The sequence below is a fragment of the Aethalodelphis obliquidens genome, unplaced genomic scaffold (genome assembly GCF_003676395.1).
Source record: "Aethalodelphis obliquidens isolate GAN/ISIS:26980383/991018 unplaced genomic scaffold, ASM367639v1 scaffold46, whole genome shotgun sequence".
NCBI lineage: Eukaryota > Metazoa > Chordata > Mammalia > Artiodactyla > Delphinidae > Aethalodelphis > Aethalodelphis obliquidens.
Window position 1 is genome coordinate 1,105,899 of NW_020837990.1, and position 17,014 is coordinate 1,122,912.

At 37.4% G+C, this 17,014-nt stretch overlaps 1 protein-coding gene and 2 pseudogenes across 1 annotated transcript; all 3 read left to right on the top strand.

The window, feature by feature from the left end:
• Positions 1 to 3,550: 3,550 nt before the first annotated feature.
• Positions 3,551 to 4,496, top strand: LOC113606988 (olfactory receptor 147-like; annotated as a pseudogene).
• A 2,268-nt stretch (positions 4,497 to 6,764) lies between these two features.
• Positions 6,765 to 7,709, top strand: LOC113606949 (olfactory receptor 8B3-like). The gene has a single exon (XM_027081835.1). It carries the CDS (start codon positions 6,765 to 6,767, stop codon positions 7,707 to 7,709), a length of 945 nt encoding a protein of 314 aa, XP_026937636.1.
• Positions 7,710 to 14,342: 6,633 nt separating this feature from the next.
• LOC113606950 (olfactory receptor 143-like) lies at positions 14,343 to 16,634 on the top strand (annotated as a pseudogene).
• Positions 16,635 to 17,014: the final 380 nt, after the last annotated feature.

Genomic DNA, 17,014 nt, shown 5'->3' on the forward strand with positions numbered 1-17,014 from the left:
GGATGTTGAGATACATTTTTTCAAATTTATTAATATTTGAGCCTGTATTGCTTCTTGGAATGATAACTTTAAACCGTTTTTAAATACATATTGGAAAAAAAAGAAATACAATTGTCTGTGTTCTCAGATGACATGATTGTCTCTGTAGACAGTCCCTCAAAATTGACAGCAACAACTACAAAACAAACAAATGAACAAAAAAACCTCTTGGAACTAATAAGTAGCTAGAGGAGAGTCACAGGATACAAAGTTAACATACAAAGGTTAATAGCTTTCCTATATACCAAGCACTGGATGATTGGAATTTGTAATGAAAAACTCAATACTATTCATATTGTCACCCCACCCCTACCCTCCAAAAAGAAGAAATAATTAATTATAAGTCTAACAAAATATATAAAGGATCTACATGTGGAAAACTACAAAACTCTAATAAAAGTAATAAAAAATCTAAATAAATGGAAAGATACTCCATGTTTGTGGATTAGAAGACTCAATTATGTTAAGATGTCAGTTCTTCTTAACTTCATCTGTATCGTCAATGTGATCCCAATCAAAATCCCAGCAAGTTTTTGTGGATATCAACAAACTGATTCTAAAGTTTATATGGAAAGGGAAAAGACCCTAAATATCAAATACAATACTGAAGGAGAACAAAGTTGTAGGACAGATACTGTCCAACTTCAGGACTCACTATAAAACTACAGTAATCAAGTCAGTGTGGTAGTGATGAAAGAAAAGACAGTGGATCAGAAGAGAGAACCTGACGTTGACCGACAATATATAGTCAACTGATCTTTGACAAAAGAGCAAAGGCAATCAATGGAATAATGGTAGTCTTCTTCACAAATGATGCTAGAAAAATCAGATGCCCATTTGCAAAAACATGAGTTTAGACACAGACTTTACACCTTTCAAAAACAAACAGGGCTTCCCTGGTGGCGCAGTGGTTGAGAATCTGCCTGCCAATACAGGGGACATGGATTCGAGCCCTGGTCTGGGACGATCCCACATGCCGCGGAGCAACTAGGCCCGTGAGCCACAACTACTGAGCGTGTGCATCTGGAGCCTGAGCCCCACAACAAGAGAGGCTGCGATAGTGAGAGGCCCACGCACCGCGATGAAGAGTGGCCCCCGCTTGCTGCAACTAGAGAAAGCCCTCGCACAGAAACGAAGACCCAACACAGCCAAAAATAAAAATTAATTAATTAATTAATTTTAAAAAAAGAGTAGAGGCTTCTTCCTTCAGCTCTACCATGCTGTTTATCCATTGAACTTCCAGTCAGAAGACCTGGGTTTACCTCAGGTTCTGTCACTAACAGTCAAATCTTGCATGGATCACTTCACTTCTACTGACCTTTGTTTAAAAAACAAAACAAACAAACAAACAAAAAAAACCAGAATCAGGACCAGAATCTAGGACCCCACCCAAGATCTGCTGAATTAGATTTTGCCTTCCCATTTTCTTCCTGACACTTACAGATTTAACTTTCTTTCCATTATATATTTACATTTAAAAATATATTATTAGCCAGTGATTCCAGATGCTTGCAGCAGCTTAGCTCAGTGTGACATAATACTGCAAATTAAAATTCTATTTAGTTAAAAAAGGTTTACATTTTTTACATCTTTATGATAATATAGTATGGTATAAAACTTAAATTACCACTGACATTGATAAATTAGAACATAACGGGCTTGAGTTACTTAAAAAGGAGCCAGGAATTAACAAAAGATACCATGGTATATCTCAGTGAAAAGGATCAGGCTACTGTGACCATCACGTAGGTAGAAGAAAGGAGGGTAATGGGTTAGTTTTGCAATGTAAGAACAAGCTCAGAGTATCTCTACACTCATTCTCTGCCTGTATTTACACTTGTGTTAAAAGTGAAAGAATGACCTTTAATTCTAATTTAGTACCTTGCTATAAACTTTTCTTGTAATGTGATTTGATGTAATATAAACTTAAAGGGAGTGTTTCTGGTTCTTGCATCACCTAAATAAGAGTTCTTAACATTTCCAGGAAATAAAATAGTTTTAATGAATCTCTAAGGTCCTCATCAAGGCTAAGCCCAAGAATTTCTGTCTTGTGAGACACATTTCAAGTTTGCCCTAAGGAATTTTTAGTCCCCTTGTAATTTCTAAGGGTCTGATGATAATAATTGGGACTCATTTTTGTAATGATTAGGTTTTCAACTATCCTACGTGTAAAACCCATATGAGGGATTTCCCACATGTATTTCTTGCCTCTCTGCTCTCTTTCTTTTTATTCTTTCTCATTGAGTTCACCTGATTCCATGGCTTTAACCTCTGTGGAAATGGTCCCCAAATCTTTTTCTCAGATTCTGGTCTTCCTCTTGAGCATTATTTAGCCTTATTTAGGTTGTATACTTCGACTTGCTTGTCCAGCTGGCAACTCAAGATCACCATGTTCAAAGCTGAATGCCTATTGTTTATGAATATTTCCATTCTTTCTGAATTCTCTCTGTTTGTAGTTAACACCATAATTTAACCAAGCACCTAGGCTAATATCTTTGGGATTTTTTGGGTCTACTTCTATCCCCTTTGTGAGAAGTTCTGATGACTCTTTCCTTTCAGTGTCTCTTGCATGTGTTTGTTTCTTGGAATTGCTCACAATAGCACTGTTAATTCAGGGAATTTTTTATCATTCATTGACTATTGTAATTGCCTCTTGCGAGTCACCTTGCCTCCAGTCTCTCTTATGCCAGTCCATTCTGCCAGCCATTGCCATATTACTCTAAGCTTGCACTTAGATTATTTCAATCCTGTGTCAGAAAAGAAGTAAAAATGTCGAATGGTTCCTAATGGCCTCTCATAGTGAGCTGACCTTGATTTTGGCATTTGAAAACTTCCTGTATTGACCCAAATCTGCCTTTTGATCTGAGTCTAGGCAGTCAGGGAGAGACATTGAGACCTTTCTGAGAGCCTGTGGAAGTCCTCTTTATGACATTCAGGGAGGATGGAACTTATATTCTTTTCTCTGAGCTTAGCAACTTTGATCTGAGTCTATGTCGCATTCAGCAGGGACCTTTCTGAGAGCTTGTGGAAGTCGGACAGTCTGGGAGGATGGAAGTTACTTTATTTCTCTGAGCTCAGTTAATCCAGCAGGATTGAGGTCCCCATGTGAAAGGGTGAGTGTTGAATTTTATCTGTCATGTTATTCTTCCAAACCTCATCTCAGAAAGCCAAGGACTCCCTGAAATGACACACCTTCTCTCTGCTGAGACAGTCATTGATCATTAGGTGGGCCTGGTAAGCTATCAAAGCAGAAGTGGAGCAAAGATGCTGTAGTCATGAGTGGTCACAGGGTTACTGAATCTTATCCCTGTAGAACTTGCCCGTTAGTGTTTTTGATATATATTATCTTTAAAAATTCCCTCAGCCTTTACACAAAGGAGAAAACAAAGGCACACAGAGGGTTGGCTTGGGTTCATTCTCCTATTCTGGGTCTCAACCTCATTATAGTGGGATTGGGTGGAGAGAGCTGGGTACTCATTTTAATGTTACCCTTTGTCCTGTTCCCACAGATATGTCCTAGGGAAGAATGGCCCCAGGGAACGACTCTTCAGTGACTGAGTTTATCCTGCTGGGTTTAACACAACAGCCAGAACTCCAGCTGCCTCTCTTTTTCATTTTCCTAGGAATATATCTGGTCACCGTGGTGGGGAACACTGGCTTGATTATTCTGATTGGTCTGAACTCTCACCTGCACACTCCCATGTACTACTTTCTCTTCAACTTTTCCTTCATTGATCTCTGCCACTCCTCTGTCATCACCCCTAAAATACTGATGAGATTTGTAAACCAAAACGTCATCTCTTAAGCAGAGTGCATGGTTCAGCTTTGTTTCTTCTCCTTCTTTGTTATTGAAAAGTGCTGTATTTTGACGTCAATGGCCTATGATCGATATGTGGCTTTCTGTAAGCCCCTGCTTTACAAGGTCTCCATGTCCCATCAGGTCTGCCTCACGCAGATGGTGGCTGCATACGCGATGGGGCTTGTGGGTACCATGGCCCACACTGGGTGCATGCTGAGACTCCTTCTGTGATGGTAACATCATCGATCATTACATGTGTGACATTCCTCCTCTCCTCCAGCTCTCCTGCGCAAGCACCTACATCAATGAGCTGGTGGTTTTTGTTGTGGTGGGTGCCAATGTCATAGTGCCCAGTCTCACCAACTCCATTTATTATACCTTGATCCTCTCCAACATCCTCTGCATCTGTTCTACAGCGGGTGGGTCCAAAGCCTTCAGTACCTGCAGCTCTCACATAATTCTGCTTTCTCTTTTCTTTGGATCATCAGCATTCATGTAACTGAAGCCTTTTCCTGCTGTGTCTCTGAATCGAGATAAAGTATCCACAGTTTTTTACACCATTGTGGGGCCAATGATGAATCTTTTCATTTACAGTATGAGGAACAAAGATGTCCAAGTTGCACTGAGTAAGACTTTGCGTAAAAGGGTGTTCTCCTGAATGAAATCTGTGTTAGTTATTGATGCCAAATCCTCATAAGGGCAAACAACATATAAAGCTATGGAGATAATAGTAAGAAATCAAAAAAGAAATGTAAATGATTTAAAAGTGTAAATTAACTTAGTTATATAAATCACTTCTCAAGAAAATGTAAGGAAGAGGAGGATCAGCCGTTCACTCTCACCTTCTGATATTCCAATTATGCATATTTTTTCACTTTTGAAGTTGTTTCAGAGTTTCTGAATGTCCTGTTTTTCACTCTTTTTCTCTTTGGATTTGATTTTGGGAAGTTTCAATTGACTGATCTTCAAGCCACTGGTTCTTTTTCTAAACTGTGTTGGGTTTTGATGAGCACATAGAAGGAATGCTTCATTTATGTTACTGTGCCTTTTATTTCTAGCATTTTCTTTTGATAGTTTTTGTTAGAGTTTCCATCTCTCTGTTTACCCATTGATTCTTACACGTTGTCTATTTTTCCCTTAGAGTCCTTAAGATGTTCATTATAGACATTTTAATTTCCTGTTCAATAACTTCTACATCTCATTCTTATCTGAGTCTGGTTCTGTGGCTTGCATTACCTCTTAAGACTGTTTCTTTGTTTTGTAATATTTTGTTGAAAGATAATGTGCTGTCTCAGGTACTAACCACTTAGTTAATGGCTATTAGGGTGAGAATTTTTGGTATCCTGGCTAGGATTTTGGCTATGTTTAATTCTGTAGTGTCTATGGTTGCCAGAGTTATTTGTATGGAAATATGTTAATATAAATGTTTCAGACCTTACATGAAATTTCTAAAAATCTTATATGTTCTGGTATAATGTTATAAGTCATAATTCTAGTTATTACTTTAAAATGTATATCTCAGAAATAACTAAATTTCCTTGTCAATTGCATTATTATGAACTTTCATCAAGTCTTTAACCGTGGTCATTTTTAAGTCTTTTGTCATTTACAGACAGTTCTGGGTGTACTCTGATGCTTTCACAAAAATGTTCCTATAAAAGGGTTTCATCTTCAAGGAATTCATGGAAAAGACTCTGACAAGTACAGGTTTTTGGTAACTGACTATACTGCTGAACTGAATGAATAAGCATTTTCAAAACTCTAATGGAAAACTGATGAATTCATAAAAGTGCTAACAAAAGATCGAGATTAAAAAAATTAATTACATGGGACTGAGTGAACTGCTGAGGATGATTACAATTTTTGTGACTTTCTGTTTGAATAAAAAAAAAAAAAGTCCCACAAGGACTCAGAGGCAAAAAATATACAAATCAATTTTCACTGCAAAGTAAAGGAGCTGTTACAGTGGAGGATCACTGGACTGAATGTCAATATTATGACATAGTATGAGAGTGTTTCGTGTTTGGTAATTGCAATCATTGTTTGCATCCATTTACAATACTTGGTGTCAGTTTATTTCTCTCTTGTAAAAATAAAATACAGTGTGTGTGGGGAAAAATTTTTTTTGTCAAAATATATATACTGTACAAGTTTACATGTCATAATAAGTATACAGCTTGATATATATTCACTAACAACAGATAATTTAATCAGCACCCAAATTAATTTATTTCGCTTTCATGCCATCCTACAAAACCTGGGAAAGCACATCCACCTTCCTTTATTCATTCTATGTTCAGCTAGGATGGAATAGAGGAGGAGAATATGTGGAAACAATGCAGTATATGGTTAAGTATAAAGTTTAGGCCACCAAGGCTCTCCTCCATACCTGTTATCAATTGTTGACTTCATGGAATCTTGTAGTAAAGTACCTGAAAATCCGAGAGACTCTTAGCAACTCCCTTCTAGGAAGCAGAATATGGTTATGGTCTCTGCCCTGTGGGAATTCTCTCTTTCTTGAAGGTCATCACAGGGGAACTGAGATAACTCGTAGAGTGATGGAAACATGAGTAGGAACTAAAAAGTGACTGGTCAGATGAATAGGATGGAGAGATGGGGATACAACCCCACCACCAAAGCCCATCAACAGGTAGGCTTGTTCCTCAGCTACCCCATCCCTCTGTCTTCCAGTAAAGATAAAGCTGTTGTTTGTCCCATGCAGCTCATGCAACAAAAGACAGTGATTTAAATGTAGAGGGGTATGTGTTGCAGTACTTACAGACCCTGTGAAGCAAAGGAAGACGTGATTGCTGCCAGTCTGAGTCTCTTTCTCGTAAAGCTCATATAAAAGAGAGTCTGTAAGGACAGAGCTGAGTTCCCTATTAATGTAGTTTTCTTCTATTCTCACAGATTTCCGAAGTTGAGAATGCTGGCTAGAAATGACTCCTTAGTGACTGAATTTATACTTGCTGGATTAACAGACCATCCAGAGCTCCAGCAGCCCCTCTTTTACCTGTTTCTAATGATCTACATTGTCACCATGGTGGGCAACCTGGGCTCGATCATTCTTATTGGTCTAAATTCTCACCTCCACACCCCCGTGTACTATTTAGTCTTCAACTTATCCTTCATTGATCTCTGTTACTCCTCTGTTTTCACCCCTCAGATGCTGATGAACTTTGAATTCAAGAAGAATATCATCTCGTATGTTGGGCGCATGACTCAGCTGTTTTTCTTTCTATTTTTTGTCATCTCTGAATGCTATATGTTGACCTCAATGGCCTATGATAGCTATGTGGCCATCTGTACTCCATTGCTGTATAAGGTCACCATATCCCATAAGGTCTGTTTGGTGCTATCTTTGGCTGTGTATGTGATGGGGTTTACTGGAGCCTCTGCCCACACAGGGTGCATGCTTAGACGAACCTTCTGCAATGTTAACATCAACCATTACTTGTGTGACATCCTCCCACTCCTCCAAGTCTCTTGCACCAGCACTTATGTCAGTGAGGTGGTAGTTCTCATTGTTGTGGGTATTAATATCACAGTACCCAGTTTCACCATCCTAGTTTCTTACATCTTCACCCTTACTAGCATTCTTCATATCAAATCTGCTCAGGGAAGATCGAAAGCCTTCAGCACGTGTAGCTCCCACATCATTGCTCTCTCTTTTTTTGGTTCAGCAGCATTCATGTACCTTAAATATTCTTCTCCTGGATCTATGGACCTGAAAAAAATTTATTCTGTTTTCTATACTAATGTGGTGCCCATGGTCAATCCTTTGATTTACATTTTGAGAAACAAGGATATCAAAGTTACACTGAGGAAATCCCTGTTTAAGAATCCAGAGGAGAACCATGTTCTAATTTGAATCAGCGATATTGTAAAGAAATTCAACTTTTTATTTTTACTGGTGTCTTTCAAGAAGACTGTATTTATCACCATGTTGCTTCTACAGATATTTTTATATGTGGTATGGACTTGTCTTATCACTTCCCTCATTGCTGATCTTGTCTCATATTTGGCCTCTGTATCTCCTGCACCTCATATCAGTTTACTGAATAACAACATGTTTATAAGAGGAATAAATATGCTGACCTTTTTAAAAAAATTTTTTTCATACTTCCATCTTCTGAGCTATTCCTAATCTGGACAAATATGGTGAATCATAAATCACAGAAAGTTAAAATTATATCTTACTCATCTAAACACAGAAGTGCCAAATACTGTAGAAATATTCTCATTCTTGTCGATACTCTTGCTGCTATAGGGAACGGGATTCAATAAAATGTCTTAATACAAACTAGTATATAGCTTGAAATATCATCAGATTCTCTGATCTTTTCCTTTTGTTCTATATTTCTTATCAACTTTCTTTTTATATTTTGCCCTTTCTTGTTCCCTTTGAGAATGGCAAAATCTATACAATTTACCACCTGTTTCTGAGAGCCTCTATCAGCCCAGTTCATTTAATATTGAAGAGAATACATGTAGCTCCACCTTTTATTGCCAAAGATGGTGTTAATAAAGTACCATTAAAGGAATAATACATATGTACCTTAGGATCCTAGCAAGGGGGCTGACTGGTTTATTATAAAACTTGCATTCGTTATTATCTACAATGACAGCAAATATTTTTAAAAAGAGCATATAGCTCTTACTGCATAGTTTGTTATTTATCACTTTAAAGGAAAATACTGCACATTAAGTTAGGAGAAATATGTTAGACATTGTTTTACTTATCTAATGAGATTTATGATGAAAAAAGGTGTATATTAATGATAATAAACTATATTTTTTTCAATATTTTTTGCGCTTATTTAAACCTGTACCTCAGTCCATTCAGGCTGCTGTAACAAAATACCACAGACTCAATGACATCAACAACAGAAATTTATTTCTCACAGTTCTGGAGGTTGGAAGTCCAAGATTAGGGTATCAGCATAAATGGGTGAGGGCACTTTTCTGGGTCGCTCCCTTCTCATTATATGCTCACAAGGTGGAAGGGGCTAGTGATTTCTGTGAGATGTTTTTCATAAGGTACTAATCCCAATTATGAGGGTTCCATCTTCATGACTTAAGTACCTCCTAAAGGCTCCATCTCCCAATATCATCACCTTTGGGGGTTTTAGGATTTCAACACTTGACCATAACACCTTGTCTACCCAATAAGATAATAAACAGATTTAAAGTAGATGCTGTTTTCTCTAATTTCCCTATTTCTCCAGCGCTTTTCTGTTTGTATATTTAGAATGTCAGGTGTATTTGGAGGGCAAGAAGAATAGTGGTTACCTCTGGGGAGGGGATGGGTATTGACTGAGAAGGGGAACAAGGGAACCTTTCTAGGAAATGTGTATCTTGAATTATATTTTATATGGGCATACATATACAGGTAAAATTCATTGAGCCATACACTTAAGATTTATGTTTCCTTTTTAACGAAGTATAGTTGGTTTATACTATCATATTAGTTTCATTTGCACAACATAGTGATTCAATATTTTTATAGATTATACTCCATTTAAAGTTATTACAAAATAATGGCTATATTTCACTGCACTGCACAATATATCCTTGCTGATTATTTATTTTATACATAGTAGTTTTTAAGCCTTAGTCCCATACACGTAATCTGCCCCTCCCTCCTTCCCTCTGCCCTTTGGTAACTAGTAGTTTGTTTTCTGTATCTGTGAACATGTTTTTGTTTTGCATATACATTCATTTGTATTATTTTTTTAGATTCCATATGTAAGTGATATAATACAGTACTTGTCTTTCTCTGTCTGACTTATTTCACTAGGTCCATTCGTGTTGCTGCAAATGGCAGAATTTCAATATTTTTATGGCTGAGTAATATTCCATCTTTATCTGTCTATCATATCTTTATCCATTCGTCTATTGGGCCTTTGGGTTGCTTCCATATCTTGGCAATTGTAAATAGTGCTTCTATGAACATTGGGGCATATGTATCTTTTTAAATTAGTGTTTTTGTTTTTTTCCCAGATATACCTCCAACAGTGGAAATGCTGGATCATATGGTAGATCTATTTTTTAATTTTTTTGAGGAACCTCCATACTGTTTTCCATGGTGGCTGCACCAATTTACACTCCCACAGTGTACAAGTGTTCTCTTTTCTCCACATCTTCTCCAACATTTGTTATTTGTAGAGTTTTGATAATAGCCATTCTGACAGGCGTGAGGCGATATTTTGTTGTTTTGATTTGCGCTTTCCTGACAGTTAGCGATGTTGAGCATCTTTTCATGTGTCTGTTGGCCATCTATATGCCTCCTTTTGAAAAATGTTCAGGACTTCTACCCATTTTTAACTTGTGTTGTTTCTGTTTTTTTGATATTGAGTTGTATGATCTGTTTACATATGTTGGATATTAACCCGTTATCAGTCATATTATTTATAAATATTTTCTCCCATTCAGTATGTTGTCTTTTCATTTTGTTGATGGTTTCCTTTGCTATGCAAAAGCTTTTAATTAGGTCCCGTTTGTTTATGTTTGCTTTTATTTCATTTACCTTAGGTGACAGATGTAAAAAAATATTCCTACAGTTTATGTCAAAGAGTGTTCTGCTTATGTTTTCTTCTAGGATTTTTATGGTTTCATGTGTTACATTTAGGTCTTTAATCCATTTTCAGTTTATTTTTGTATATGGTCAGGAAATGTTCATCCCATTGTTTTACAAGTAGCTGTCCAGTTTTCCCAGCATCACTTGTTGAAAAGAATGTCATTTCTTCACTGTATATTCTTCACTTCTTTGTTGTAGATTGACAATAAATGTGTGGGTTTTTTTCTGGAATCTCTATTCTGTTTCATTGATCTGTGTGTCTGTTTTTGTGCAGGCACCACTCTGTTTTGATTACTCTAGCTTTGTAGTATAGTCTTAAGGCTGGTAGGGTAATACATCCAGCTTTGTTTTTCTTTTCTCAAGATTGCTTTGGCAGTTTGGGGCCTTTTTTGGTTGTATGTGAATTTTAGGATTAATTTTTCTAGTTCTGTGAAAAATATCATAGGTATTTTGTTAGGGATTGCATTAAATCTTTAGATTGCTTTGGGTGGTATGGCCATTTTAACAACATTAATTGTTTGAATCCAAGAGCACAGGATATCATTTCATTTCTTTGTATCATACTCAGTTTCCTTTATCAGTGTTTTATATTTTCCATATTATACATCTTTCACCTCTTTGGTTTAGTTTGGTTTAGTTTCTTCCTATGTATTTTATTCTTTTTCAAACTATTTTAAATTACTTTTTACTTTCTTTTTCTGATAGTTTATTGTGTATGGAAACTCAACAGATTTCTGTATGTTAATCTTGTATCCTGCAACATTGCTGAATTCATTTATTCTGATAGCTTTGGGGTGCAGACTTTAGCATTTTCTATATAATGTATCATGTCATCTGCAAATAGTGGCAATTTTACTTCTTCCCTTCGAATTAGGATAACTCATTTCTTTTTCTTGTGTGATTGCTGTGGCTAGGACTTCCAATTCTGTGTTAAATAGAAGTTGCAAGACTGGTATCCTTGTATGGTTCCTGAATTTAGAGGAAAGGCTTTCAGCTTTTCACCATTATGATGTTACATGTGGATTCATCATAAATGGCCTTTATTATGTTGAGATATGTTCCCTCAGTACCCACTTTGCTAAGTGTTTTTTATCATGACTGGATATTGAATTTTGTCAAATGTTTTTTCTGTCTATTGAGATGATTGTGTGATTTTTATTCCTTCGTTTTTTGTTTTTTTTTTGCGGTATGCAGGCCTCTCACCGCTGTGGCCTCTCCTGTCGTGAAGCACAGGCTCTGGACGCACAGGCCCAGTGGCCATGGCCCACAGGCCCAGCCACTCCGCGGCATGTGGGATCCTCCCAGACCAGGTCACGAACCCGTATCCCCTGCATCGGTAGGCAGACCCCCAACCACTGCGCCACCAGGGAAGCCCATATTCTTCCTTTTCTTAATGTGGTTTATCACATTGATTTGTGAATGCTGAACCATCCTTGTGACTGTAGAATAAATCCAACTTGATCATGGTGTATGATCCTTTTTATATATTGTTGGATTTGGTTTGCTAATATTTTGTTGAGGATTTTTGCATCTATATTTGTCAGAGATATTGGCCTCTACCTTCCCTTTTTTGTAGTGTCTTTGCTTGATTTTGGTATCAGGGTAATGGTGGCCCTGTAGAATGAGTTTGATAATATTCTGTCCTCTTCATTTTTTGGAACAGTTTGAGAAAGATAGGTATTATTTCTTCTTCATATTTTTGGTAGAATTCCCCTGTAAAGCTGTTCAGTCTTGGGCTTTTTTTTTTCCCCCCGCCGGGAGACATTTAATTGCAAATTCAATTTCACTACTAGGTCAGTTCAAATTGCCTGTTTCTTCTTGATTCTATCTTGGAAGGTTGTATGTTTCTAGAAATTTGTCCATTACTTTTAGGTTGTCCAATTTCTTGGCATATAACTGCAACATTCTCTTATGATATTTTGTATCTCTGTCGTATCAGTTGTTCTTTCTCTTCTTTCTTATTTTGTTTATTTGGGTTTTCTATATTTTCTTCCTGGTGAGCTTGGCTGGTGGTTTATCTTTTTTTTTTTTTTAAATCTTTCAAAAAAATAGCTCTTTGTTTCCTTGATCTTTTCTGTTGTTTTTTCTATTTCTATTTTATTTATTTCCTCTCTGAACTTTATTATTTCCTTCCTTCTCCTGGACTTTGGGCTTTCTTACTTCTTATTCTAATTATTTTAGGTGGTAGATTAGGTTGTTTACTTGAGATTTTTCTTCTTTCTTGAGGAAGACTTGTATCACTATAAACTTCCCTCTTAAAACTGCTTTTGCTGCATCCCATAGATTTTGGATTGTGTTGTTTCCATTTTCATTTGTTTCAAAGTATTTTCTGATTTACTCTTTGATTTCTTCATTGACCAATTGCTTTTTTAGTAGCACGTTGTTTAGTCTTCATGTGTTTGTGGTTTTCCCATTTTTCTTTATGTAATTGATTTTTAGTTTTATACCATGTGGTTGGAAAAATGCTTGATATAAGTTCTGTCCTTTAAAATTTGTTGAGACTTGTTTTGTGCCCTACCATGTGATCTATCCTATAATACACAGAACACAACAAAGAATTATCCACTTCAAAATACCATTAGTGCTAATTTGAGAAATCCTGCTATAATGAATATGGATTAATAGCAATGGGAACACTTCTCAGGCTCCTATTATATGTCAGGCATGTTCCTAATAAACTTTGGGTGATTTAACTAATTTAATCCACAAAACAGCCCTATGATACAGCTCTTTTGCTAGCCTCATTTTATATACATAGGGATAAGTATATAAAACTATACAAGGATCAGAGAGGTTATATGATTGTCTATGGTCTTACAATTAAGAAGTTTAACATCCAGATTTAAACTAAGTCTGACTTAAGGGGCCCATTCTTTTAACCATTTTGCTACAACATGTCTTTACAGAGGTGAAATCCATAAGCACGGACAGTGCTAAAGCTATGATACACTATTTCACTAATGCAATCCCAGAGGCTCTAGGAAAGTGCTAGTAAAGGCAAGTGATCATGCCCCATATGTTCCTTTTTTAGAACTGTGCATAGACACCAGGAGATGATGAAGAAAGTACAAAAGGGGCACCCATTTTTCTGCATTGGGGGTTAAGAATTCTCATTGTGAAATTATAAACTGAGTAGAACATTGTGTCTCCAAGGATCTATGATACAGGATGGAAACACAAACTCAGTAATTTCTACCCTCAGTGGGCTCACTTAACTTGAAAGGAAATCACGAGGGAGAGAATAATTTTCTGTGCTTCCAATCAATTTTCCCAGAACTATAGGGCATGGAAAAGAATCTCATTTGAATCAACTGATTGTTTTGGAGCTCATATAAGGTTGCTTTCCTCCTTGCAAGTGAAGAGGACCTTCTGGGTAAATTCTCAAATAGAAATTATGGCTTGTTCCCCAGCATACCTCTTTTAGCAAGTCAAAGACTGAGGACCGTGCTGGTGGATACTGCCTCCTTCATTGTCAGAAACTTTGACCCTCTAGGACTGTAAGGCAGAAGGGGCCTTAAGGTTCAATGGCAGTGAGGCATTCAGAAAAAAGGTGAGGGTTGAATCAACCCCCCCTTTTCTTTTCAGACCCCAAACTACATAAATCAATGGTTGTGGGGAACACTACCTGTTTAATTGCTCTTTTCAGCCCTGATCCTTAACGGACACAGGGGAGAAGGGAGAAAATGACATGCAGAGACACTGGGAGTCTACCAGCATGATTTCTGAACAGAGACAAACAATGGTAGTAAGGGTAGAAAGGAGAAAATGAGGAATCATCAATCATTGCTTTTTGGATGTCTTAATGTATGTCTTTATATAAGTGAGATTATAAACAAGCAGATCCAGCTCTCCCTTGGAAAACAAAGAGGAAAAGTCCATTGTTAATGTCAGTTTCTACCCCTGTTCCTGCAGATCACAATTGTGCAATTAATGGCTATGGAAAATGCCTACTCTGTGACTGAGTTTATCCTTATGGGATTCACAGACCAACCTGAACTCCAACTACTCTTGTTTTTCCTGTTTCTGGTGAACTACATGGTCACTGTGGTAGGCAGTTTGTGCTTGATGAATCTAATTTGTCTAAATTCGCACCTTCTCACCCCCACGTATTTTTTCGGCTTTAATCTGTCTTTTTTTTTTTTTTTAACATCTTTATTGGAGTATAATTGCTTTACAATGGTATGTTAGTTTCAGCTTCACAACAAAATGAATCAGTTATATATATACATATATTCCCATATCTCTTCCCGCTTGCGTCTCCCTCCCTCCCACCCTCCCTATCCCACCCCTCCAGGCGGTCACAAAGCACCGAGCTGATCTCCCTGTGCTATGCGGCTGCTTCCCACTAGCTATCTACCTTACGTTTGGTAGTGTATATATGTCCATGCCTCTTTATCGCTTTGTCACCGTTTACCCTTCCCCCTCCCCATAGCCTCAAGTCCATTCTCTAGTAAGTCTGTGTCTTTATTCCTGTTTCACCCCTAGGTTTTTCATGACATTTTTTTTTTTTTAATTCCATATATATGTGTTAGCATACGGTATTTGTCTCTCTCCTTCTGACTTACTTCACTCTGTATGACAGACTCTAGGTCTATCCACCTCATTACAAATAGCTCAATTTCGTCTCTTTTTATGGCTGAGTAATATTCCATTGTATATATGTGCCACATCTTCTTTATCCATTCATCCGATGATGGACACTTAGGTTGTTTCCATCTCTGGGCTATTGTAAATAGAGCTGCAATGAACATTTTGGTACATGACTCTTTTTGAATTATGGTTTTCTCAGGGTATATGCCCAGTAGTGGGATTGCTGGGTCATATGGTAGTTCTATTTGTAGCTTTTTAAGGAACCTCCATACTGTTCTCCACAGTGGCTGTATCAATTTACATTCCCACCAACAGTGTAAGAGGGTTCCCTTTTCTCCACACCCTCTCCAGCATTTATTGTTTCTAGATTTTTTGATGATGGCCATTCTGACTGGTGTGAGATGATATCTCATTGTAGTTTTGATTTGCATTTCTCTCATGATTAGTGATGTTGAGCATTCTTTCATGTGTTTGTTGGCACTCTGTATATCTTCTTTGGAGAAATGTCTATTTAGGTCTTCTGCCCATTTTTGGATTGGGTTGTTTGTTTTTTTGTTATTAAGCTGCATGAGCTGCTTATAAATTTTGGAGATCAATCCTTTGTCAGTTGCTTCATTTGCAAATATTTTCTCCCATTCTGAGGGTTGTCTTTTGGTCTTCTTTATGGTTTCCTTTGCTGCGCAAAAGCTTTTAAGTTTCATTAGGTCCCATTTGTTTACTCTTGTTTTTATTTCCATTTCTCTAGGAGGTGGGTCAAAAAGGACCTTGCTGTGATTTATGTCATAGAGTGTTCTGCCTATGTTTTCCTCTAAGAGTTTGATAGTTTCTGGCCTTACATTTAGGTCTTTAATCCATTTTTTTTCGGCTTTAATCCATTTTTTCGGCTTTAATCTGTCCTTTATTGATCTCTGTTACTCATGTGTCTTTACCCCAAAATGCTAAAGAGATTTATTTCAGAGAAGAACATCATCTCCTTCACAGGATGCATGTCTTAGCTATTATTTTTCTGATTTTTTGTCAACTCTGAGTGCTATATGTAGACAGCCATGGCTTGTGATCACTATGTGTCCATCTGTAAGCCACTGCTGTACACAGTCACCATGTCCCCTCAGGTCTGTTCTCTGCTTATGTCTGGTTCATATGTGATGGGGTTTGCTGGTGGTGTGGTCCACACAGGGTGTATGATCAGGCTGATCTTCTGTGATTCCAACATCATCAACCATTACCTGTGTGACATCTTCCACCTCCTCCAGCTCTCCTGCAGCAGCACCTATGCCAATGAACTTGTGGTTTCTGTTGTTGTGGGTACAGTTGTCATGGTATCTAGCTTCATTATCTCTGTTTCTTATACCTTGATTCTTTTCAATATCCTTCACATACCATCAGATAAAGGTTGGTCCAAAGCCTTCAGCACCATGGCTCCACATAATAACAGCTGGTCTATTCTATAGACTTGGGCTGCTCATTCATGTCAAGCCATCATTTGCTGGGTCTGTGGGTCAGGGGAAATTTTTCTCAGTGTTTTACGCCAATGTAGTACCCATGTTGAACCCTCTCATTTATAGCCTCAGGAACAAGGATGTCAAACTTGCTCTGAAGAAAACCATGAAGAGAATTACAAACTGAGCTGAACCATTTATACCTCCATTTTTGTCTTTTCCTTCTCTTCCTGCTCCACTTTATCTTCTTCCTACTATTCTTTTTTTTTCTTCATCTGTCTTTCTAAATTCTTCTTGGCAGGATTTCTTCTCTAATTTCTTTTCTTTTTTTGGCACATGATGTAACCCCATGGGCCTATTCTTGGACTAGAGGGTCATTCTCAGCCCTTAGTAACCCTATACAAGTTGGAGACAATGGGACAATAACCTTTCCCATCTAAGGATAACACTACTTACTTCTTTTCTTGTGTCTTTCCCATCCAAGGTAAGCCACGGAGGGGTATGCTGTCTAACCAATTTTTTTCTTTCTTGGTTTCATTACACAGCACCCTTTCCTGTTTCAATGAT